We start from the raw sequence: 23,176 nt of genomic DNA on the forward strand, positions 1-23,176 counted from the left end.
TTTAAGCTAATTAGTTAACCGCTCCTATGCCGTTCTCTGAGTTCTGATTTCTAATATGGAAGGTAGGCATCAGTAGCCGTGGATTACGTTGCAAAACCTCTTGGAGACCTTCAGTGGTTTACAGACTGTGGAAGGGGGCCTGAGACCAAACAGTCCAAGAAATGCTGGCATGTGGCCAGGGAGCCCTGTGGAAAGGGCCCGAGTGGGGCCTGTCCTGAGTTCTGTGGGCAGCTCTCCATCTCTCCAGCTCTGGGGGCATTTTAAACCAGGACTAACCAGTGGGCCCCAGTTGGCAGCTTGCAGAAGGGTTGCAGGAGCTTGGACCAAGCACCCCGGACTTGTGCCTCACCTCCACTGCTCGCTTGCCCAGGAGCAAGGCCAGTTGTTTGACTTCAGTCCCGTACCTGGAGAATGGGAACGACGGCAGTGGCGCTGAGGGCCACCGCGGGAGAGAGCGTGTGTCAGGTCACCGACCCTCTGGCACACGTGGGTTCATGTCAGGGACTGCTCTTTGCCTGTGTGCCTGGGCAGAGGAAAAGCACCTTCTGGGGTCTCCCCCAGTTTCCCCACCTCAACGTTGCCGAGGGGGCTGTTGGGTGCTGTCGTGTACAGTGTGGGATGTGTAGCAGTGTCCCTGGCCTCCATCTTCATCATGCAGTGGCACCACCCACCCCTGGTCATGACAAGGAGAAATGTCTCCAGACATTGCCAGGTGCCCCCTCAGGGGCAGATAGCCCCGTTTGAGACCCCCTGGTTAGAGAATTCCATTGACACCCCCCGCCAAGAGACTGTTCATAATAATCATCTGATCTACCAAAGTCCCAGGATGCTACCCACATTTAAACCCACACACTGAGTGGGAGGGAGAGAGGAGGGGACTCCTGGGAGCCAGGGGCCACCTGGCTTGTAGTGTCTGATCCACTGAGAGTTCGCTTTGGCATGTAAGGTGACTTGGTGATCCAACTCAGTCTTTTTCCATATAACTGTTGCAAGGTTTCTCAGCCTCAGCACAGTTAACCTGTGGGGTTAGACCATTCTTTGTGCTTTGGGGACCTTCCTGTGCATTGTAGGCTGGTGGTCAGCATCCTGGTCTCCCCCGACTAGGTGCCATTAGTATGTCCTCACGTTGTAATAAGCAAACGTCTTCAGATACTGCCCAGTGTCCCCAGGGGCTGCATCACCTCTGAGTGAGAACCACTGGGTTGTGAGACCAAGTAAAGCCATCCCTCATCAGACACCAACCAGAGTTGAGGTTTACCCTCCCATCCTCCTTGGTCTTTGGCAGCTAAGTGGGTGTCAAGACTTCATATTCCAGGTGAACAGGGACAGTATTTTCCTTGGTCTTCAGCATGGTCTCAACCCCAAAGTGAGGACCTGATGGAATGTCAGAGCTGGAAAGGACCTTCGGCGGTGCTCTGGGTCGGGGCCATTCCATTTCCTGGGGGCGGAAGCCCAAGGTGGTAGAAGCAGGAAGTCAGCAGTGCCAGTGTGCCTGCCCCAGCCGTTGGGTCTGGGGGCCCATGCCCATTCTCTCTGTGCGGCAGTAGCATTGATGAATGGGCACTTGTCCCCTTCAGAAAACTGACCTGTATAGGGTACTGTTCGCTGTCACTCGCATAGAGGAATATGACACTGCAGAGATGGGAGTAATCACCCCACGAGTGTATTTAGGAGGTAGGTATTGCCTCGTGCAGTAAGTTTTAAATGCCGTTGCTTAGTAAACTCCCCCAGGTTTGCCACACTGACTTTTGGGGCTTTCTTGACCCAGAATGAATGCCAGTGTTGCCCTGTGACAGCAGAGCAGGGTAGGAAGAACAGTTGCTGAGGGTTTGGCTTTCTCAGGTGGTGAGAGCAAGAGACAGGCCACCTGTGCTTGGAGGAGAAAGCATGTGTTGTGTCATTGATGGTGGAGGCCGCCAGCATCCTGGAGTCCAGGGCTGTGCCTGTTGTCATTGGTGCCATTCGAGGGGGTGCCCTGCTTGTGGAGTCTTACTGCCAGAGGAGCGAGTTATTTTAGCTGACGGCATCTGCGCCTGCGTGAGCTCAGTGCACTGTCACGGCCTCACTACAGTCCCCTCAGTCCTCCCATAGCTGAGGCACCAGTAGTTTCTGTCTCCAAAATACCCAGACTCCATCCACTTTGCACCGTCTCCAAGGCCACGGGACCAGCCTGAGCCACCACCGTCACTGCCACTCCACCTGGATGACTTCTGAAGGCCCTCACTGGCCCTTGCGTCTGTCCCCACCTCCCTGAGATCTGGTGTCCTCCCCCCTCCCAGGATGATCTTCCCCACCATTTTATTACAAAACTTTCCCAGCACACAAAAATGGGGAGAATTGCATGGGGACCACTGCCAGGGGATCTTTTACAAACACAAGCCAGTGGGTCCCTCCCAGGATTGACCTCCACCGGCCTCACTTTAGACTGGGTACATCCAGGCTTCTCCCCAGGGCACCTCTCCCCAGCTTCGCTTCCCACCTCCCCTGTGGGACACTCCCCACCTCTCTCTCTCCTTAGGACTTCCAGACTCGGGGTTCCTTCTGCCTGGTGTACTCCATCTGGCTGCTCCTCTGTCAGGTTCACAGGACACCTCAGGCTGCACCCAGCCCCTCACCCACTTCCCCTCTCCCAGTCACTTTCCCACCCCTTCTTTATCCTCCCTACAGCACCCAGCTCCAGAGTGATCTTGTTCTCTGCACGCATCTGGGTGTTGCTTTGTTTTCCTTTCCCGCTAAAGGCTGTGGCCTTGTCCACCCTCGTTCCCGTGTCCAGTGCCAAGCGCAGCGCCTGACACAGGGTAGGTGCTCAGCAAATCGCATTGCTGTGAGGAGGGCTTGGCCAGTGGCCGCCCAGCAGATCTCACCCTTGTGTTTACCTCTGCCTTGGAGGGTTGAGGGATACTGAGTGACTGCATGTTTCTGTGTCCAGGCAGCTCTTGGAAGGGGCCACGCTGCACAGCGTTTGTCATTGTTGGGAGTCTGGGGGCTGTTCAAAGGTGGCATCAATGTCTTTGCAGTTTTCTGGGTATAATTATAATAGTAATAATGCCAGAGTGGTTTTGTGTTGTGTTCCTAAGCCCTTTGCGTCATTTCATCAATCCTTCCTGAAGATGCCAAGGTGCAGGACCTTCCCTGTCGGGCCATTGGAGACAGTGAGTTCACTCACCCAGGATCCCAGCCACAAGTGAATGAGGTCAATTTGAATGCAAAAACCAGTGCCCGCCTACCTGCATTTCCTCCGTGCCTGCCTGCTGCCACAGCAGAAGTTCTGTGGTCCTTAGAGTTCCTTCCTGTGAGGGGGTTTCCCATGTCTTCACAGGAACTTTCCCCCAGTCTTCAAGCCACTTTAATTTCACCTCAGCTGCGCTGGTATCGCACCATCTAGTGGCAGAATAGGAAAGGGTCATCAAAGCTGGCTCCCTGGATTTCTCCCATCATTTTAGGCAAAGTTGCCAACTTTTTGTGATTATATAGTAGGTTTATGGGGTTTCTCTTTGGTTCAAGGCACAGTGGTACCCAAAATACAGGTTCTGCCCCTGCAGCTTAGTATCTGGGCGGGTGGGGTAGGGTTTGCTTGCAGGGCCGATACGGGTAGAAGTGAAGGCAGAATTCACCCTGGCCCCAGGGGGATTTTGGGGGACTGAAAGCACCTGCTGGAAGTCAGGCTGGGGTTCTGGTCCTACCTCTGTCACTTAGCAGCTTTGTGACTTCAGGCAAGGCGCCGTCTTCCACGGCCTCTCAGTCTTGTTTCAGGATTTGCACATTGCAGATGATAAATAAAATTGCATGCGGATGCAATGACATTAACTGAAGCTGTGTGTAAAGCACCTACCTCAGGGTTGAGTAAAGGCCCGTGGAGCAAAAGTGAGTTACCTGTTCCCACTCTTGTTAGAAGGACAGGGGCCCAGTGGTAAGACGAGAGCGCTGAAAAGTGGCTTGGCTTTTCATGGGTGAGGTTAACGTCAGGGTGAAGAACATTCCAGAAAGAAGCGCATAAAGTTACCATCACCTCCAAAACTGTACCCCTATGATCTCCATGCAACCAGCTGCAGTTGCCTAAGGAGAAATATGTTCGAGGAGCAGAAAAAGTACCAAGGGGTCATCACCTCCACCAGCTGGGCTTGGTGTCCCCTGAGCATGTGCGCAGAGAGCCATCGAGGCGTCACCCAGCAGCAGCAGCAGTGCCGCGGAGCTCGGCCCCGTTCTTCACCTAAGAATTAGTCAACCAATAGAGTTGACACGTTGGTGACGAACTCACCTCTATGTTGCTGTGCAGAAGTGTTTGTAATCATTCCTGAGAAGAGAAATGACTCGAGGGTTGAGGTAGTGTCACAGGATTAAAGTGTTGCTGCGTATTAGCAGTTATTTGTGTTGGCAAGATGCTTTCCAGATTTTTTGTGCGGATAGGAAGATTAAGACACATCAGCCCAGGATTAAAGCTTATTTTACACAAGTACTCCACTGACATTTTTGTTAAGAATTCCAAATGGCTTTCTAGATGGGGGCCGTTCCCTGGCATGTGGTCGAGTCCTCATTTAGGAGAAATAAACAGAACAGGCAAAGGTACTCCAGATCCCCTTCTCTGCGCGGTCCCTAGGTCTGCATGTTTTCTTCTGTTTAGTTTCACATCTTTGCAGACAAAGGTTAATGACAGCCATAGGGCAGTGCCAGAGCTTGTTGCAGGGCAGGCGTGCTCCTAATGTTTGTTAACATTACTCCCTCCCCAGCATGAAGGAAGCCTGTTGATGTGAAGGGGGTGGGGGGTGTTCAGAATGCGTGTGTTTCCAGCTTAGACCCTGGATGTGTCTGCAGAGCGTTGCGTGGTTAGCACTCGACAGAGGAAGATGGTGCAGCGAGTTTCACTGTGGAGCGTGTGCCGTGGGCCATGCTTGCTGGTGGCCCTCTCCCTGGGGACTCTGGGAATCTGCCTTTGGCTCCATTGCTCACTAGTCTGTGGCAGATGCTCACATGACCTGCTGAAAGCCTCAGGCCTGTTCCAGAGCTCATCACTCACCCTCTAGTTCCCTTTGCACCCTTCCATAGATGTTTATCTGGAATGTTCATGGGCAGCTGCTTTATTCCTGATATTACTGCAGAAGAAAAGAGTGTCTTTCTTAGCCCCAAGGCCCACCTGAGCAGAAAAGCTGGGAGGAAGCCAGCTGGGGTCGTAGCTGCTCCCCTGGCACTTGTGGTGGGTGGACAAGCTGCTTAGCTCAGGTGTGGCTGGTGACCTGGCCCTACCCTGGACAAGCCACTCCCCCTCTCTGAGTCTCCATTTCTTTTCCTGTAAAATGCAGGTGTTGGGATCACCCACCTCCTCAGGTGGTTGTGAAGATTCAGGCAGATGATGTGGATAAAGTGCTCAGCACCTGCCCAGCCCATAGGTACACCCTCAGCGGCTGCTGGCCCGTGTATGAACCCATCCAGGGTTTGGGAAACACCGTTTGGGAGTATCCTTGCTGGGAATGACGTGGCAGAGGCTGGGAGAAGTCTCAGAGGGATCCCAGGGCCGCTTTTCCCCTGATGGGCTGGGACGTACGCTCTCCTACGCTGGGACCACTCCTGGGGGCCAGGCCAGTGCCCTGCTGCTGTCCTTCTCTTGCGTATAGCAGGGACTCCACCCACTTTCCTCGCACCAGGGCAGCTGCCACCACCCTCCCGGCCCCAAAGGGCTCTTCATCCTTCTTAGACTGGCCTCGCGCGGGTCACCCGGGCAGCACCGCCCTCCATCCCTGTTCCTTGCTGCCTCTGAAATAGACACGTAAGTCATTTTGTTTTAAGAGTTTTGCCACCAGTCGGTCCGTCTCTGGGCAGGCCCCTTTAGTTCTGGTTCCTGGCCCACCTGTGGGGCGCTATTGGCGAGCACCCTGTTTCCATTCTCCAGTGTGGAGCTGCTGAACGCCTTCCCCCTCCCCCTCCCTCCTTACCCACTGTTTGAGGAGGCAGTTTACCGCCCCCCACCCCCGACAGGGACATCATACCCCCAGTTATGGACATGGCTTCAAGGTGGGCCTTTTAGGAAGTCCCGTAGATGCACCCAAGACGTGTGTGGGCTTCCTTTGTCCCAAGGCCCCAGGTTAGTAGTGTTTGCTTTAGAAGTGCCCACCTCCTTGGGGTCCCCTCCCTGCCCAGAGACCTGCACTGGTCAGAAGGGAGCCTACATCTCAAGGACCCCTGCCTTCTTTGGAGCCGTCTTTGGCTCTTCAAGAAAGGAACTGCCTGAGTGTGGTTGGTGCTTACCTTCCAGAAGCTTCTGTGCAAGACCATGCAGGTGTGAATGTGCAGACCTCAGACCCAGTGAAGGGAGGGGTGGCGGTTTCTGCTCCCCTTACCCCGGGCCGGGTGGTCTGTGTTCCTGGCTCTCCTCGAGCAGTCAGCTGGTGTGTTGCAAGCATTAGCAAAGGACCAGGTCCACAACAGGTGCTCCTTGCTTTCTGCCTCCTCATCCTCCCCTATCTCAGTCGCCTGGCTAAATGCTGCTGTCCTTCTTAGTCAGTGCTTCCTCCAAGAAGCCCACCCTGATCCAGACCTTTCCTGCAGCCTCACCAGTTTGGGAGCCCCAGCTCTGCACTCTGAGTCCCTTCTGTGCTTCTCCTGTGTTGTAACATTCAACTAAAGTCTGCCTCCTGGCAGGCAGGGGACCTGTCATCACCACACCCTAGAGCCAGCATGGTGCCTGGTGCACCATGGGCACGCAGATGCGTGGAGTCACTGAAGGATGTAGCTGCCGAATGAATGCTATGATTCATCTATGGACATAGCGAGAGGTACGGCTGAGGGGCAGTTCCCAGGCTCGGCTGGGTCGGGTGGAGCACCCTGACAGTCACGGCCACTCAGCAGTGCTCTGGGGAGCAGGGTCCCGCTAGGACAGGCTGAGGGCTCAGACACTGGGCAGAGGTTTGGAACGAGAGCAAAATTGCAATTTTTCTAAGCCCAGGCTTGGCTGTCTGTGCTTGGCAGCATCACCAGGCCTGCCAAGACCAGAGCCAGGATGCAGTGCCTGCCCTCGGGGATTGTAGCTGGGCTGTCCAGCTTTGCAGCTGAACCTCACGTTTGGGTAGTTGGTGGTGGGGACCAGGAGGGGGAGCAGGGTCAGGATATCACTGGGGACTCACTCCTTTCAGCTTCTGGTTGGCAACCCGCACCCCTTGCCTGGAGGGTTGGGGGCGGTGGGGGACTTGCCCTGGCTGGGTCTGTGAGTGACATCTGGGGTCACATGGGGCGCATGGGCTGAGCAAGCTGAGTGGGGGAGGAGCCCAGGGGGGTTCAGGTGTAGCAGCAGCCACCTCGGACTTGGGGCAGCGCGTGGAGAGCTGCAATGAGGCCAAGCCCCCTCCCACGCCTCAGACAGCAGAGCCTGTGCCACCCAGAGGCAGGGCCGTCATTGGAGACCCCTTGGGCTCTGAATCCCACCAGTGTCGGCCACAGTCACCCACAGAACACAGCTCTTGGGCCTCGTCACAGGGAGGGGATAAGGAGGAGAGGTTTCCTGGTCAAATAACTTCAGGGAATGTGGGGAGCCAAGCTTCTTCACTGTGAGTATCTTAGCCCTTACCGTGCTGACATGTGCAGTCAGTGCTCCAGGCCGGCTGCCTGTTCACACACTCACGTGATGAGGGAGCGTTTGCGGGAACACAGCAAAACGAAACCAAAAACACCCGGCCGACAGACCCAGCGCTGGATAGTCTGCCTTGATTAACATTGGCCTATTTGAGGCCTTCGTGGTGGCCTGTATCTCTCGAAATCTCTGGTGGTGGTTTTCCCCTCACGTGTGACAGAGAGGCTATGCTGGGAACCCCAGCAGGGAACAGAGCCTCCCTGCCCATCCCCTGCTCATCCCCCAAACTTGGGCTTCAGCTAGCTGAACAGGTGCTGCGTTCTGGTGACACGACCAGAGGCAGTGTTTGGGGGGTCGGGCGCTCGAGCAGTTAAGAAACCAAGCCAAGGCCATTCTGGTAAGCACAGGGCAGTCCTGCTTGCAATGGGGTGTGTGTGTCAGTTGTCGATGGTCACGTCAGTACTAATTTGCAGTTGGTGGGTTTTGGATCCTATGGGAGATGAGCGGAAATTAAATGTGGGCGACTTGGGTGTTTGGGGCAGAGAACCGACTGAAGTTCATGGTTGTATTGTAATCTTCCCTAGCCCTGGGCTTACAGTGTTTCATTCGTTCTGTGACTGCGTGTCACCTCTCTTCCATGTGCAGCTCTGAGGATACAGCGTGAACACAGCAGAGGCCCAGCGAACAGATACTCAAATAACGGCCGCTGGCTCCAGGCCACACATGCAAACACTCCTCCCTCTTAATCACAGGTTGTACCCTGCAGGTTTCTGCCCCCGCCTTCCCATTCCGTTTTTTCTGTAGTGCCTTGCCAACGATAAGGGCTTCATAAGTGTTTGTGTGATTGCACAGCAGCCAGTGAAGTGCACGGGGGTTTCAGTTCAAACCTGTATTGGATGACTCTTCATGGCATGTACCAGGTGACAGGCTGAGGCACAGGGCTGTTTTGGATGCTGTGCCCGCCATCTCAGCCTCCCTGACAGGTGGCCTCTGCTTCTGGAAGGAGACCCTCTCTGTACCTGAGTGAGTGTTGGCCTCAGAGGAGAAGGTGAGAATGGGCTCTAGGCAGAGGGACTAAGCCAGCCAGAAGTCCAGCAGCGTGCTTGGGGGGGCTGCTGGGGGCCCCAGTAATGGGCCTTCACACTAGTGCTCGGGCTGCTCTGCGGAGACCTGCCTCCAGGGGTGAGAGGCAGAGTACAGGAAGGTCTGAATAGACGCGGTGGGGACCAGGCGGTCTAGGACCTGCTGGGATCTCACCAGCGTCTGGTTCTTTGGGTGGCTGCTTTCAGATCTTGGACCCCCAAGTCTGTTCCACACCATGCCCAGATACAGTGCAGAGTTGTTCCCCTGCCAAATGGAACCCTTCCAGCTCCCGCCTGTCCCCTGTCACATGGCCCTGACCTGCCCAGAGACACACAAGCAGTCAGTCCCTGTGGCTAGCCCTCCCGTGTGCCTGCCTGGAGGGCGGCATAGCCCCCGCTCCAGAAGGTGCACCTCGCCATCCACAGGCCCCTCCTCTCTGGTCCATCCCCACCAGCCCTGCACCCTTTCCTCCGCTGCCCCTGCCCCTCCCTGTCAGCGCCAGCGCTCTTCTTGGACCACAGGACAGCAAGCAGACAAGGCAGAGTCCCCACATCTTGGAGCTGATGCGATAGTGGGGAGACGGACCTTGAGCTCCCAGGCAGCATGGCGTGAAGAGGCAGGAGGTGACTTGGCTTCCCTGCCAGGCCAGGCTCCTTGTAGAGAGTATAGTGCGTTTAAGTCTCAGCAAAAATCAGCCGTTTTGTTGGCAGAACTAAAAAGTCTAGGGCTGGGGCTGGATTCAGCTCCCGCCACCTGAGCTCTGCTTCCAGCTGGATTGGCTCGCAGCCCTGGGGCTCTCCCCCAGCTCCAGCAGAGAGCGTGCCCCCTTCCCAGGAGCTCCAGTAAAAGCCCTGGATGCCCAGTGTCCCCTGGAGCCAAGCACACCACGGCCGGGCTCCATGTGAACCATGAAGCGGGGTGAGTGAGTCCCCAAAGAAAATGGGAGATTAGGAGGCAGGGATGGCCAAACCCTAGCTCCTTCCTGTGCGCCTGGGCCCCTTGCTGCTGCCCGAGAGTCAAGTGCAGGAGCTAGGCCAGGCCAGACCTCAGCCCCAGATGTTGGGCTGTTGGGGGAAAGGGTGTCTGGGATCCCTGTGGGTGTGGTGGGACAAGCTGCTGCTGCCCGCCACGTCCTTGCAACGTCCTTGCAGCATCCCCTTCCTGTCATTGTCGCCTGGTATTAGGTGTGTGCATGCATTCATTCTTCCAAGGTGGCTGCCTGGGCAGCATATGGAGCCCCCTTGGTGGCTCTCCAGCACCCCCACCCCTCTCTGGTAGCCTGTGGTATTCACCCTGGTGTTCGCCGTCTGCGCATGCTGAAGACTGTGGCACTGGGTCAGGCTCGGGGTGGCCTGGCCTCCGTGAGCACACTGCGGGGATAGTAGGCGTCGCTGGGCTGTTGCCCAGTCCTCGTTTTGGGGGTGGTAGCTGTCCTCCCAACCTGCCTCCCCACATCGTCTCCCCAGTCACCGCGCTGCCCCCACTGCTTTGCATGCCTCAGTATGGCCTCAGCCGTCCTTGGGCTTCCGGGCTCTTCCCCTTGGACTTCAGCACGGCCACCTCTTCCCAGGACCGTTTCCCTGACGCTCTGACCAGCTCCCCACGTGTGTGCCGCCACGATTGCGAACAGCGCCCCTCTGCATAGCAGCCTGCCTGGGAGAGCAGGTCACAGCCACCTCTGCCCTCACTCTCGGTCCCCAGGGCCTCGACTGCTGAAGGGGCCCTGGGCACACTGCAGCGCTCAGGACTGCTCCCGGGGCCCGCAGCCATTGATGAGGCAGGCGCCCTGCCTCCGCAGAGTTGTGGCCCCCTGGCTGGCCATGGGGACAAGTGGCAGGCGGCTGTGGACTTGGCCACCCCTGGCTGGGAGACAGATGGTGCTGCCTGCAAACAGCTGGCGGCATGGCCCTGGTCCTGGCCCGTGACATAGTGTCCCAAAGGGTGTCTTCCTTTAGCAGCAGCTGTGCATGGCAGGCTGTCAGACTTCTCACAACTCTGTGAATTCTTTCTGTTTTTAATGGATACTCACTCAGTGATCCAGGTAGAACCTGGGGGCTTGGCCAAGGTGAGCTCTCCAGAGTGTGAGCGTGTGGGTGGAGATGGCACACTCGCCACCCCCTGCCCCACCTGACCTGCAAATTTGGAAAACATAATAATGAAGAACTAAAGTCTCCAACACTTGAAATTCCGGAGATGCCACGTTAAGATCTGACATCTCTGCACCGCATCTCTGCAAGGCCACAGTTGGTGGCACTGAATAATGGCCACCTCAACTCCCTGCAGCTTGCACACTCCTTTGACCGCTGACATGGAGTGTAGAAACCTTTTTGTTAATGTATAATACACACACAGGGAAAAGTGCACCTGTCCTGCTGTGAAGTGGCGGGGTTTCACCAGCTGAACACACCCACCCCCCCACATCGGAAACTTGTTTTCTAAGTGACTTGATGTTCCTTGGAGTTTATAGTTTTATGTGGGCTTGTTTTTTGTCTTTAACTTATTTACTGTATGAATGTAGTGTTGGGGGGAAAAAAACCAATTTTTCTTTTTGCAGAAAAGCCTGCCATCGCTCCGCCCGTCTTTGTGTTTCAGAAGGATAAAGGACAAAAGGTAAGGGCCACTGTGTTCCCTCTCCAGCAGTCGCTCCGCCTGTTTCCTCCTCCCCGAGGCTCCCCCAGCCTTTCAAGCCTCCACACTGAGCTGGGAGGATGGTCCGTGGCTGTAGGTCACCGTGGCAACAGGTCAGGATGGACCTGTGTGGACAGAACTCGGAGGCCCTGCTTTAAAAACAGTGGCGGGAAGCTGTTTTTGAATTCCTGATGCTTTATTTTAAACATGCTCCTGTACATGAGGAAAACTAGTTGTAGACAAAGGTGGAAGGAAGTGGGGAAGGGAGAGAAGGAGGGAGGGAGAAAGAGAGAACAGTGGTGGCTAAGGGGGGAAACAGGGCCTTAGATTTTAGGGGGATTTTTTGGCTCCAGCCAAGCTGGCATTAATGCGTTCAGAATGATTATTAGTTGGTTTGCTTCATGTGTTTACAGTCTACCTTTGTCAGGTCGCTTCTCCTCTTGGGTTTTAAATTCTTGACTGCACGGCTGTTGGAAATGCCTTGCCTGGTTCACGGTGATGGGCTCCCAGCCTGTCGGAGGCCCAGCCACACAGCAGTGCTTTCGACACCATGTGTCGTCTACCTGGAAGCCATTACTGGAGTATATCCCTGTCCAACAACTGCGTGTGGAAGGTTGGGGTTGTGTCCACAGCTGGTTGATGTTCTGTGGCAGTGCCTGCCAAGCTCGTATGAGGTCTCCCCGTTTGTCCAAAAAAATGGTGGCCCCTCCGCACCCGTGCCCCAGGGCAGCCTGTGGAACTGAGTAACAGTTGCAAGATTTCAGAGGGACCAGAGTGCTGCTCAGATTTGGTGTGTTCTTAAATCTTTCTACATCTTTTTGATAAGAACAGAATTTGAGAATCTCATGGGCTCAGGGCTCCTGGTCCACAGGCGAGGTGCTCTGCTGATCCCCAGTCCCCTGGCAGGGTGGCTGGCTCAGGCTGGGGACTTCTGCTCTGTCAGGTTGGGACTTGGCAACCCAGCTTCTACTCGCAGAGCCCCCGTCCCTCGGTCTGAGAAGAGAGGCCAGACTCCTTTTCCTGGGTGGCCAAACTTTCCTAGGCAACATTCGCGTGCGGAGGCGGGAAGGGGAGTGTGGAAGGGGTGGGAGGGAGAGGTGGCACTTAACCTCCCCACACACCCCTCCTGCCAGCAGGGTGCCTTCTGTGTTAGCCAGGGCTTGTCTCCCACGCTGTTCGTTCGCACATTAAATTTCCCTTTGTCAGTTCTTTGACTGAAGAAACTATCACAAAACCCAAGGAAGCATTCTTCCCATTTTGTTTCAGTTTTCCAGGTGGTATTTTCAAGGTACGTCAGCCTTTGCCATCTCGCCTCCCTTGGGCCCTGACCAGTCCAGTGTAACTATGTGCGTTTTCATCATTTATCCTTTGGGAGGGGGATGGGGCTGATGCATTTCCTCTAGCTTTGAGAAATGGATGTGTTTGATTTCTGTTTTAGACAAGGAAGTCACTTCTCTTGGGTTTTCCCTGAAAGCAAGATTTTCTTTTTTTTTTTTTTTTTTTAGATAATTATTTTTTATTGAAGGGTAGTTGACACACAGTATTACATTACATTAGTTTCAGGTGTACAACACAGTGATTCAACATTTATATACATGATAATTCTAAGTACCAGCTATCACCATACCAAGTTGTTACAATATTTTGACTATATTCCTTATGCTATACATTACATCCCGGTTGCTTATTTATTTTACAATTGGAAGTGTGTACTTTTTCTTGGTTGTTGTTGTTAGGGCATCTCTCATATTTATTGATCAAATGGTTGTTAACAACAATAAAATTCTGTATAGGGGAGTCACTGCTCAATGCACAATCATTAATCCACCCCAAGCCTAATTTTCGTCAGTCTCCAATCTTCTGAAGCATAACGAACAAGTTCTTACATGGAGAACAAATTCTTACATAGTGAATAAGTTACATGGTGAACAGTACAAGGGCAGTCATCACAGAAACTTTTGGTTTTGCTCATGCATTATGAACTATAAACAGTTCAAATATGAATACACATTTGATTTTTATACTTGATTTATATGTGGATACCACATTTCTCTCTTTATTATTTTTAATAAGATGCTGAAGTGGTAGGTAGATACAACATAAAGGTAGAAAACATAGTTTAGTGTTGTAAGAGAGCAAATGTAGATGATCAGGTGTGTGCCTGTAGACTATGTGTTAATCCAAGCTAGACAAGGGCAATAAAACATCCACATATGCAGAAGATTTCTCTCAGAACAGGGGGGGTGAGGTTCTAAGCCTCACCTCTGTTGATCCCCAGTTTCTCACCTGATGACCCCCCTGCGACTGTGCCTGTCTTAGGTTGTTCCTCCCTTGAGGAATCTTACCCGTCTCTGGCTAACCAGTCATCTTCCGGGGCCATACAGGGAAATGTGAAGTTGGTAAGTGAGAGAGAAGCCTTATTGTTTGAAATGGTTAGCTTTTTATTTCTTTGCATATTTATGCCCTGTGGCTTCTATGCCCAGCATTTGTCTTGAGGTATCTTTACCACTTGGAGGAGTTATGATACTCGGTAAATTTGATATGAGGCACGAATTCTATTTAAGAATTCGTTGTAATTAGGAAGGAAGAAGAAAAGCTATAGAAGTAGCAGGCGGGAGAAAACATGGGAAGATTGATTATTTCTTTGACATATCTTCTTGTAGAGTAACTTCAGCATGTATAGATTTTAAGCTACTACTTAAATTGCGCACACACATTAACATAATAGGAGTATAGTTACATAACCAAAGCATATCTGTAATTACCAGCCATCTCCAGTGAAACCAAGAAAACCAGTTAGGCACCCTAGGCATTTGTGAAAACTTATCAATGATATGATGGTTATTATCTAACTGAATTTGAATAGTTTGAGAAAAATCAGACAAATTAAAACAACCCATTCCTGGGCACTGTTCACATCCCATATGTTCTTTTAACAGTAAATAGTCTGTAGTTGTAAGATTTTGGAGCGCTACAATTTGCACTTCTCCTAATTCTTGGTTGAGTTCCAACAGTATAGATCCAGTCAAATTTGTTGTTTTACTGTATGCACAGGCCAGCTTAGATATCTCCTTCATTCCCATGGCAAGTCCAGGAGCTCGTGGGATGAGTGCATCTACAGCTGTAGCAGTGCGTGGATCTTTGTTGGGGTTTTTTGATGATCATCTTCTGGCATGAGTCTTCCCGAGAGTGCTGATGTTGGAAGTTCTCTTTCATATCGTTTCTTAGTTCATTTTCGGGGTAGCCAAATTAGGCTTTGATCCTCTGTATAAACACAAACAGACCCTTTGCCTACACTTTTATATGTCCTTTATATCATTGTGTAGAACTCATTAGAGGTCACCACATAGGAACTGCATTTTTTTTTTTTTAATCATTAATCTACACTTACATGACGAATACTTTGTTTACTAGGCTCTCCCCTATACCAGGTCCCCCCTATATACTCCTTTACAGTCACTGTCCATCAGCGTAGCAACCTGTTGTAGAATCACTACTTGTCTTCTCTGTGTTGTACAGCCCTCCCCTTTCTCCCACCCCGCTATGGATGCTAATCTTAATACCCCCCTACTTCTCCCCCCCTTATCCCTCCCTACCCACCCATCCTCCCCAGTCCCTTTCCCTTTGGTACCTGTTAGTCCATTCTTGAGTTCTGTGATTCTGCTGCTGTTTTGTTCCTTCAGTTTTTCCTTTGTTCTTATATTCCACAGATGAGTGAAATCATTTGGTATTTCTCTTTCTCTGCTAGGCTTGTTTCACTGAGCAAAATACCCTCCAGCTCCATCCATGTTGCTGCAAATGGTTGGATTTGCCCTTTTCTTATGGCTGAGTAGTATTCCATTGTGTATATGTACCACATCTTCTTTATGCATTCATCTATCGATGGACATTTAGGTTGCTTCCAATTCTTGGCTATTGTAAATAGTGCTGCGATAAACATAGGGGTGCACTGATCTTTCTCATACTTGATTGCTGCATTCTTAGGGTAAATTCCTAGGAGTGCAATTCCTGGGTCAAATGGTAAGTCTGTTTTGAGCATTTTGATGTACCTCCATACTGCTTTCCACAATGGTTGAACAAGTTTACATTCCCACCAGCAGTGTAGGAGGGTTCCCCTTTCTCCACAGCCTCGCCAACATTTGTTGTTGTTTGTCTTTTGGATGGCAGCCATCCTTACTGGTGTGAGGTGATACCTCATTGTAGTTTTAATTTGAAAGCAAGATTTTCTAGAGTCTTGTTTTGAACCATGTTTAGCTTAATTGGGCCAGCAAACTAAGGCCCCCCCACCGCCACACGTTTTTGTAAATAAAGTTTTATTGGCACTCAGCCAAGCCCACCCCCTCACTGGAGCAGAGGCTGCTTTCATGCTGTGGCAGCCCAGGGAAGTAGTTGGAACAAGACCATGTAGCCCGTAGCCCACAGACTCAAAAATTAGTATCTGGGCCCTTTACAGAAAAAGTTTGCCCTCGCTGGATTTAAAACAATTAACAGGAATTATCAGTTCTTTCATCCTGAAGGCTTTTGGACAACCAGCAGGATGGAACACTGAAGTGTAATGTTTGTTTGGCTGAATTTAAAATGCTCTCAAAATTCCCATTTCAGTACTGCTTCACAGTTGAGGTGGTTCTGTTGCTTTGTGATTCAGAGGCTGACTTCCACATACTACCTTCAGAAACAAGGGCAATGCAAGTCACAGAAATGGGGTGCAGCTGAACCAGAAGGGGAGCTTGGGAAGCTGCCCCTCCTCATCTTAAAACTGTCCAAGTGTAGTTACTACAGAATGTTGACTCGAAGCCAGCTCTAAATGGGCTTCTAGAAATAACCGACCTCTGGAGCCTCCTCCATGGGGAGGCCGCTGCAAGGGTTTCACAGCAAGGGTTTCACAGCAGGAGCGGGAGCCTGTGTGACACTGTGAGGGCCGCCTTCTGAGCTGTTGGGTGGGTAGTACCAGATGGACACACAGTCAGCAGAGGAGCTTAGACTGCTAGCTTTGTGTCCCCGTGCCTTCCCACTTCAAGGGAGACGGGAAGGCAGATCTGCAAGGAGCAGCCCCTGTACTGGGGACAAAAATGAGAACTGGAGACCTCCCCTGGGCTCCTTCCCCGCCGAGATCTCAGCCCGGCCCCATCTCACACCTCTGAAGCATAGCTGTGCAGACTGGACTGGGTTTTTCCTAAATACGTTTTGCCCCCCTTTTCACTTAGACATATTTTTTTCAAGTCCTCATTAAAACTAAATTAATGGCACTGGGGACAAGTGAATGTCCTTCATCTGGCTTCACTTCATTTTGTCGTAAATGCTGGAAGCACTGGATGTAAGCTGCTCCCACCCGATATGTCTGCCCTAAATACGTCCTCAGACATCTCTGAAGAAGAGGGCCATTCCTTCTCTTGGCCCTAGTGCCATTGTCATGCCCAAGAAAATAATCATTCAGAAATACCATCCAATGTATAGTCCATATTTAAATTTTTCTGTCACCAAAATGTCCCTTATAGCTATTTCTTGGGTCCATTCATCAACTGTGGGACGACTGACTTCCCTTACAGTAAGTGCCCTGATCTGTAAGCACCTGTGGCCTCCCTTCAGAGAGCCCGTGTCCCGCGCCAAAGGAGTTGTCTGACTGCTGACTGAGATAAAACATTTGAAACTCAAAGAAAAAGACTAAGCTGCTAGCCCAGGCAGTTTTTTTGTTCAGTGGGAAAGCCACACAGTTTTCTGTCCATCCCATCAAGGGCTGAGTTGCATTCACAACACACCAGGAATTGTCAAATCCTGTTCCACACTGAATACGGCGGTTGGCAATTTGAACTCACGTCCTAGCATCTGAGTTCACACGGGGGCCAGCCTGAGCCCAGGGAGCCTCTGTTCATCTCTGTGTTCCCCAGGCGTCCTCAAGGTGGCGCTCTTCACGAGGGGCCTGATCAAAAATGAAACCTTTTTTCTTATAACTGCCTCAAATGGTGACATTTTTTTTTTCTTTTTACTGTGGAGAAAATTTGAATCTCCTGTAAGCTGTTCTAGTGTTGGTAACAAAATGTTTCTTTCTGTTACATATCTTCCACACGTTTGCTCATCTGCAGGGGGAGGCTTTGAGTCACCCTGGCGGGGGAATGCCTGTTGGGTAGACAGACAGAAGGATGTCACAGAAGAGCTGGCGAGCAGGGAGCACAGGGTCACTGAAAACGCCGGCCTAGATGCTGAGGCCTGCCTGGGAAGCTTACACTGGCATACGCATCCTCTGTCCGCTGGAGTTTTTTTGTTGCTGTTTGTCAGTCCCCTGTATTTTGAGCTGATGTCAAAGGCTGTCAGAATCCTGATGTCTTGATGGTAACAGATGTGTTGAAAGACCACAGGTCTTATCTTGATGCTTCAGACCTTACTATTCTTGTCCGGCGGAAACAGAGGCAGGCAGGAAATGCTGAAGGTCCTCCAGTCAGACTTTACTTCAGTCCGTTGTGGTACACAGGCATCCGAACATTCATGTTCTAAAACCAGGGATTTTTTAAATGATCTAAGCGAGCCTAGTTAGTGATAGGCGATTTTCCCACAGAGCTCTGGGTCTAATTTTTTTCTTGTGGCATTAAAACCTCTGGCCATAAGCAGTGGCCAGCCGTGCAGGTGCTGACCTCTGGGCCCCAGGCAGGTCTAAGCAGCAGCTTCTGTCTGTGGGCCACCCCTGGAGAAGAAGAGTCAGTTGACTTTGTAGATTGTGGATGGGTTAATGTATTGCTTTTGCTTTCCTAAGAGTGTCTGCAGGTCCTCTGAAATCCTCTCTAGAGTTCCCTGTGTCCGACAGGCTCTCATGTGAGGAAACAGCCTTCAGGTCCTCCCAGAGGTCTCAGTCACTTGAGAAGAAAGGTGAATGGACAGGGACGCAGGGCAGCTGTTGGTCATTTAGTTCACCAGGAGGGAGAAACGGCTCCGAGGGGCCGACGATGCCAGGCAGGTTAGGGGACAGGAGTCCATCCATTCCAAGCCACTAGCTTTATAACCCATTTCTCAAGGAAAGAGTCTCAACTGCAGTGCCCTCAGCCTGTGGAAGGCCCTTCTGTATCCCAAGACCACTTTAGAGGATGGCAGGGTGTGGTCCTTTCGAGGACGAAGCCTTCCATAACTTTCTCTTAGCCAGGTGGCTTTCTGCATAAGCCCTTGCCTGGGATGTTAGGGGTGAGCCTGGGAGAATCCTGGGCTGGGGCCCCCTCCTTCAGCTGAACCCCCACCTGCTACCTGCTTGTTTGTCACTGAGGCAAGAGGGTGCTTCCTCGGTCTCATGGTTAAGCAGAACAAACTGAAGGGTGCTGGGACCACTGGGAAGATGCAAAGCCTTTGCCCTGGACCCCCGCTGGGCAGCCATGTGCTGCTCCAGGCCTAACTTCCCCTCTCCTAGTGGACCAAATGGCGCTCACGGCCACCTCCCCTCATCTGCATCTTTGAGGAGATGTGTCACCAAACCCTAGGGGCAGGTTGACTCAGTCTTCCCTGTCCCTCCAGTAGAGGCCCTCCCCCCAGGTATGGTTGCCAGGTGTGTTTTCCACGCTCACGGCTCAAGGTAGTCTGAGTAGCTCCATGCTTCCTGGCAGTTGTGAAAATAAGGGAGAGAGAGCTGGGACTTCCTGTGCACCTTGAGGCTCCCTCGAAATCAGACAGAACAAGGGCACGTTCATTTGCCTCTTTGCTGGCCTGGAGGGCTGGTCTGGCTTTCTTGGCCATCCTCAGCCCGGGCAGGAGCTGCCGCAGGTCAGGGTCTCCAATCCACCCGGCCCCGAGTTGCAGCCTTTCTTTACATTGAAGGAAAATTGTCTTTTTTGCTCCCAGTCCTCTGCAGAGCAAAAAGACTTGTTGGATTCGGGAGAGGAGCCTCAGGGGGAGGCTGAGGCCCCCTGCCATGGCGCGGGTCACCCCGAGTCAGCTGGTGAGCATGCCCTAGAGCCTCCTGCCCCTGCTAGCACTCCAGCCAGCGCTCCTGAAGCCCAGCTTCTTCCTTTTCCGCAAGAACTGGCAGGGGTAAGTCCACCTCCACCTGGCATTCCACGCCCAGGGCTCCCAACCCAGACCCGCCCCTTCCCCTTTGGGTCCTTCAGATCCAGACCCTGGGTCCTAAGCATCTGATGACTGGATCTCTTCAGCTCCTTTTAATTCCTGCTGCTGAGAAGTCAGGACAGATTAAGTCCCCTTTCAGTTGAGATTTTCTAACCAGGGGGCCATATACCGGTAACAAGAAGCTAGTTCCCTTTCCAGAAGAGACTCGAGGGGTCAGAGGAGGAATTGCAGAGTGGGGCAGAACCCTCCAAATCAAATTCGACCCCTTCTCCCTCCTTCCATTTTTCTCTCTCCTCTCCCTGAATCGGGCATTTGTGTTCCATGTCTAAGAAGCGCAGGAAGCTCCGGTTTCCTTGGTCAGTAGGGAGAGGTGTCTAACGTGGATTGCTTTGCAAGACTGTGTTTGGACTGTAGTTAGGCTGTGAACTCTTTATTCCAATCAAAGAAGGAAGAAGAAAAGACATCTTTTGAGTCCACAGGTAACCCTGTGAGCCCTTTACCTTCATATTAAGAAGGCTTTTGAGGGTTATAGATAGAGAAGATTGTGACCTCTCGTGAACAAGAAATGTCTTGAGGTTGTGGATAAACTGATAAATTGGGAAAGGTAAACATCCTACATTCAGGATTGAACACTGCATCCTCTAGGTACCTGACAGCAGTCCCCCATTCACCTGACTCTTACCAAGAAAACAGGAGCTGCTCTGCCATACTGAACTCTGGGCAGCCTCCAGAGTGTCACAGCCTCAGACCTGTAGTGACGCCTCTGTCACACCACCAGCCCGTGTTTAAGGAAACCTTAAAATTCAGGTGCAGCCACCAAACCCTAGGATGCGCGGGAGGAAGTGCTGATGAGCCAAGGTGAGGCTGACGTGCTGTCTGAATAGTCGGGGAGTCAGTGTGGAGCGGGGAGGAAGAGCCAGGCTTTACTCTGGAGGGGGGATGGGGATGGGGGCAATGGGGGAGGCAGGCTTCAGGGCATAGAAGTGGGTTTGGGTCAGCAAAGCGTGCTCAGAGGCCCAGTAAAGATTCCAGCCAGGAGGCACACGCCCCGAGCGAGCATTGAGGGAGCGCGTCCCTCACGCCAAAGCAGGAATTGGGAGGCGACCACTGTTCTGGTCAGGGCGGAGCAGCGGCTGGAAGCCCTCTGGGGCTGGTGTTGTGAGCCTGGGCCCTGGGCCCCTCAAGCACAGGGCCTCTCATGCCGGTCTGCCCAAGGGCTCCGGGGCCTCCTGCTGCTGCCAGTGTGAAAAGCACTTGGGGAGAGCTTCCGACTGCAGGTGCTGAGGGGGTCATTGAGAGACGGAGGCGGTGGATCACAGAGACTGTCGGGGCAGCCCCCCTTCTGGGGCATGCAGGCTATTTCAGGCCCCTTTCCTAGTTCCCTTTGCTGAGATGGGTGCGCCCCCCCCCCCCACCCCACTGGAGGCCTCACCTTCTGCCTGTGGCCAGTCTGCACATGGAATTCTGAGGCCTGGCCAGTGGCGCTTGGTGTCTCAATTCTTACGAACTTTGTATCAGAGGCTCTAATCCTGAGAGATTCAAGCAGTCCCCAGACTGGTAAACGCAAGGCCAAGCATTGGGGCAGGGAACCTCAAGATGGGAGGTTCCCATCTCTGCGGGAGACGGCCAGGACTCGAGGGAGCAGTGTATGAGTGTGCCAGCATAGCATGCACTGCTCAGTTTAGATTCGTACCTATGGCAACCTCAGTTCTGTCAGAAGTCTCAGCAGTGCCATGGTCACATCAGTTGCTGACAGCTCAGAGCCAAGCAGCATTGCTCCCTTAGGCTCTCAGCAGAGGAGACCCTGGCTGGTTCCTAATGGGTCCCGTTAATTGGCTTTCTCTACTGATGACAAAGTAAATGATTTTAGGTCAATTAGGACATAAATCAGGGCAGACAGAACCTGATCCCAGCTGCTTCTTGGCCCGAGATGGTCCTGTGGTTAACTTGGCCTGGCTGCTTTTGCATCGGAACCGATTTGGATGCTGCTGTGCGCCACACCGGAGCTCAGGAACCGGTGCACCCATCAGCCAGCAGGTCTCATCCATCACCTTCAGCCTGGCCTTCAGTTCTTGATCCCCGGGGGGACGTAAAGCTGCAAGTGCTTTATAATAAATAGTGGCTCACTGGGTTGTAGCTTATATAAAGGGCCCTTATCTTCTTTCCATCTCATCAGAACTCTGGCCATGGCAGACTCAGTACCAGGAAAAAGTCTCTATATATCAGCTTTCTGGCTCTCAGAAGACAGCTGGGAGAAGAGTGTACCACATCCAGATTAAGTTCTCTGGCCCAGAGAAAGCAGGCTGCTCCGAGTGCTTACTCTGAGCCTGGCTGAGGCCTCCGGGACCGAAGCTCCAAGCCAAGGTACTGCTGAGCCTAAAATGTGTTTACTGGACCCACCAGGAAGCCTAGAAAGACTCTGGAACGAGCCCCCAGGCTTGGCAACTACCCTCATCTTCCAGCTCCTGCCCGGGATTTGACCTGCACCCCACCCCCACCCAACATGCAGAGCTCAGTGGCTGCCACTGTTTTTCGTTTTTTAGTGTCTTCCTTTTTGGTAAGAACTTGGGAGCTGGTTGCCTCAGTCACAGAATAAACAGCACTGAATTGCTCCCCAGTCGCTGTGAAGGCAGGACACGTCAGCAGGCCTCCCTGAACTGATTTTTCCTACAGCCACAGCCACCAGCTTTCTCACTGGGCAGTCCCAGCCGGGAGCACTGCAGCTCAGGCAGGCCAAACAGTACCTGGTCTTACCTGCAGGGGAGAAGAGTGTTCATCTGACATGGCCTTGCTTTTGCATTTTTCCTGGGAAGTCAGGAAGGCAAGGCTCCTCATCACCTGCTTACCGCCTGTGTTTGTCTGTGTCAGCCTCTGAGAGACAGCCTCCAGTTCCATCCCCCCTCCCCCAGACTGGCCTGGGGCCTGTGCCAGGTGGCCTCACAAGAGCCATGGGGTTTTTTCAGAGGCTTAATAAGCATAACAGTTTTAATTTTCACCATTTCATCCTTTATACAAAGAATTGAAGCTTCCCACGCCTGTGGTCCCATCCTGGCTTAGGCATTGCCGCCTGTTTTGCACCTGGCAGTGAGGACTGACAAACCTCACAGCATGAGCTGCTTACCCAAGGTTCCAGTGGCTTTTGAGGGGAGAGGACAGCCCCCCACCCCTCTGGCAGCAGCCCGGCTACTTTCCCACCTTATGCACCTGATCCATTCCTTCCCACTGCCTGGCACCAAAGAAATAGGTTGGAGGGTTCTCTTTTCTCTTCCTCTTTTCCCTTGTGTAAGTGTTCATGTAGCGTATTTTTTATCATGGTGTTCCAAATGAGTGCCACCCCCAGCGTCCCCAGGTGTCATCCTGAAGCCCTCCCTGCAGAGGTGGATTCTAGTATGGAGGAGGACCCTGCTCTATCCTCGCTCCTGCCCAGGAAGTACAGACCCCAAAGGCCTGCTCTCAGCGTCCTGCTCACACGAATCCCGCGGCGGTGCACCTGAGCTTTGGACTGCAGGCCCCAACCCTGGGTGCATCCCGAGCGTTGTTCCTGACTGACCCCTGAGCAGTCGCTCCCTGGGTTGGGGTGAGGGTGGCCTCCAGACGGCTTTGATATGGAAGAGGTCCCGATACCAGGCTGCTGTGTCTAAGGCAGGCTGTGGTGGAGCAGGTGTGGCCGAGGTGGTGGCTAGAAGGGGAGTTATGGCATCCCCTCCTTTTTCTCGCCCTGGGAAGACCACACAGGGCAGCCAGATGGCAAGCTCAGACCTCTTCCAGCAGGTGGGGGGGCAGGCGGCTTCCCCTCTGGTTCTGGGAGAGTCGGCAAGGCCAGAGGAAGCCAGAACCGGCTTTGTTTCCCACCTTGTCTTCCTGCTT

General features: G+C 52.7%; 1 protein-coding gene across 8 annotated transcripts in view; it reads left to right on the forward strand.

The window, feature by feature from the left end:
* Positions 1–23,176, forward strand: part of RANBP3 (RAN binding protein 3) — a 52,221-nt gene that overhangs the window by 6,738 nt on the left and 22,307 nt on the right. For 5 of the 8 annotated variants that reach the window (XM_036884798.2, XM_057489751.1, XM_057489750.1 and 2 more), the window contains 2 exons: positions 11,196–11,251; positions 19,085–19,273. In XM_036884798.2, coding sequence (XP_036740693.2) covers positions 11,196–11,251; positions 19,085–19,273 — 245 coding nt within the window. The remainder of the gene's footprint in view (positions 1–11,195; positions 11,252–19,084; positions 19,274–23,176) is intronic. The other 3 variants (XM_036884811.2, XM_036884804.2, XM_036884828.2) reach the window with 1 other exon arrangement.

The sequence above is a fragment of the Manis pentadactyla genome, chromosome 12 (assembly GCF_030020395.1).
Source record: "Manis pentadactyla isolate mManPen7 chromosome 12, mManPen7.hap1, whole genome shotgun sequence".
Taxonomy (NCBI): Eukaryota; Metazoa; Chordata; class Mammalia; order Pholidota; family Manidae; genus Manis; species Manis pentadactyla.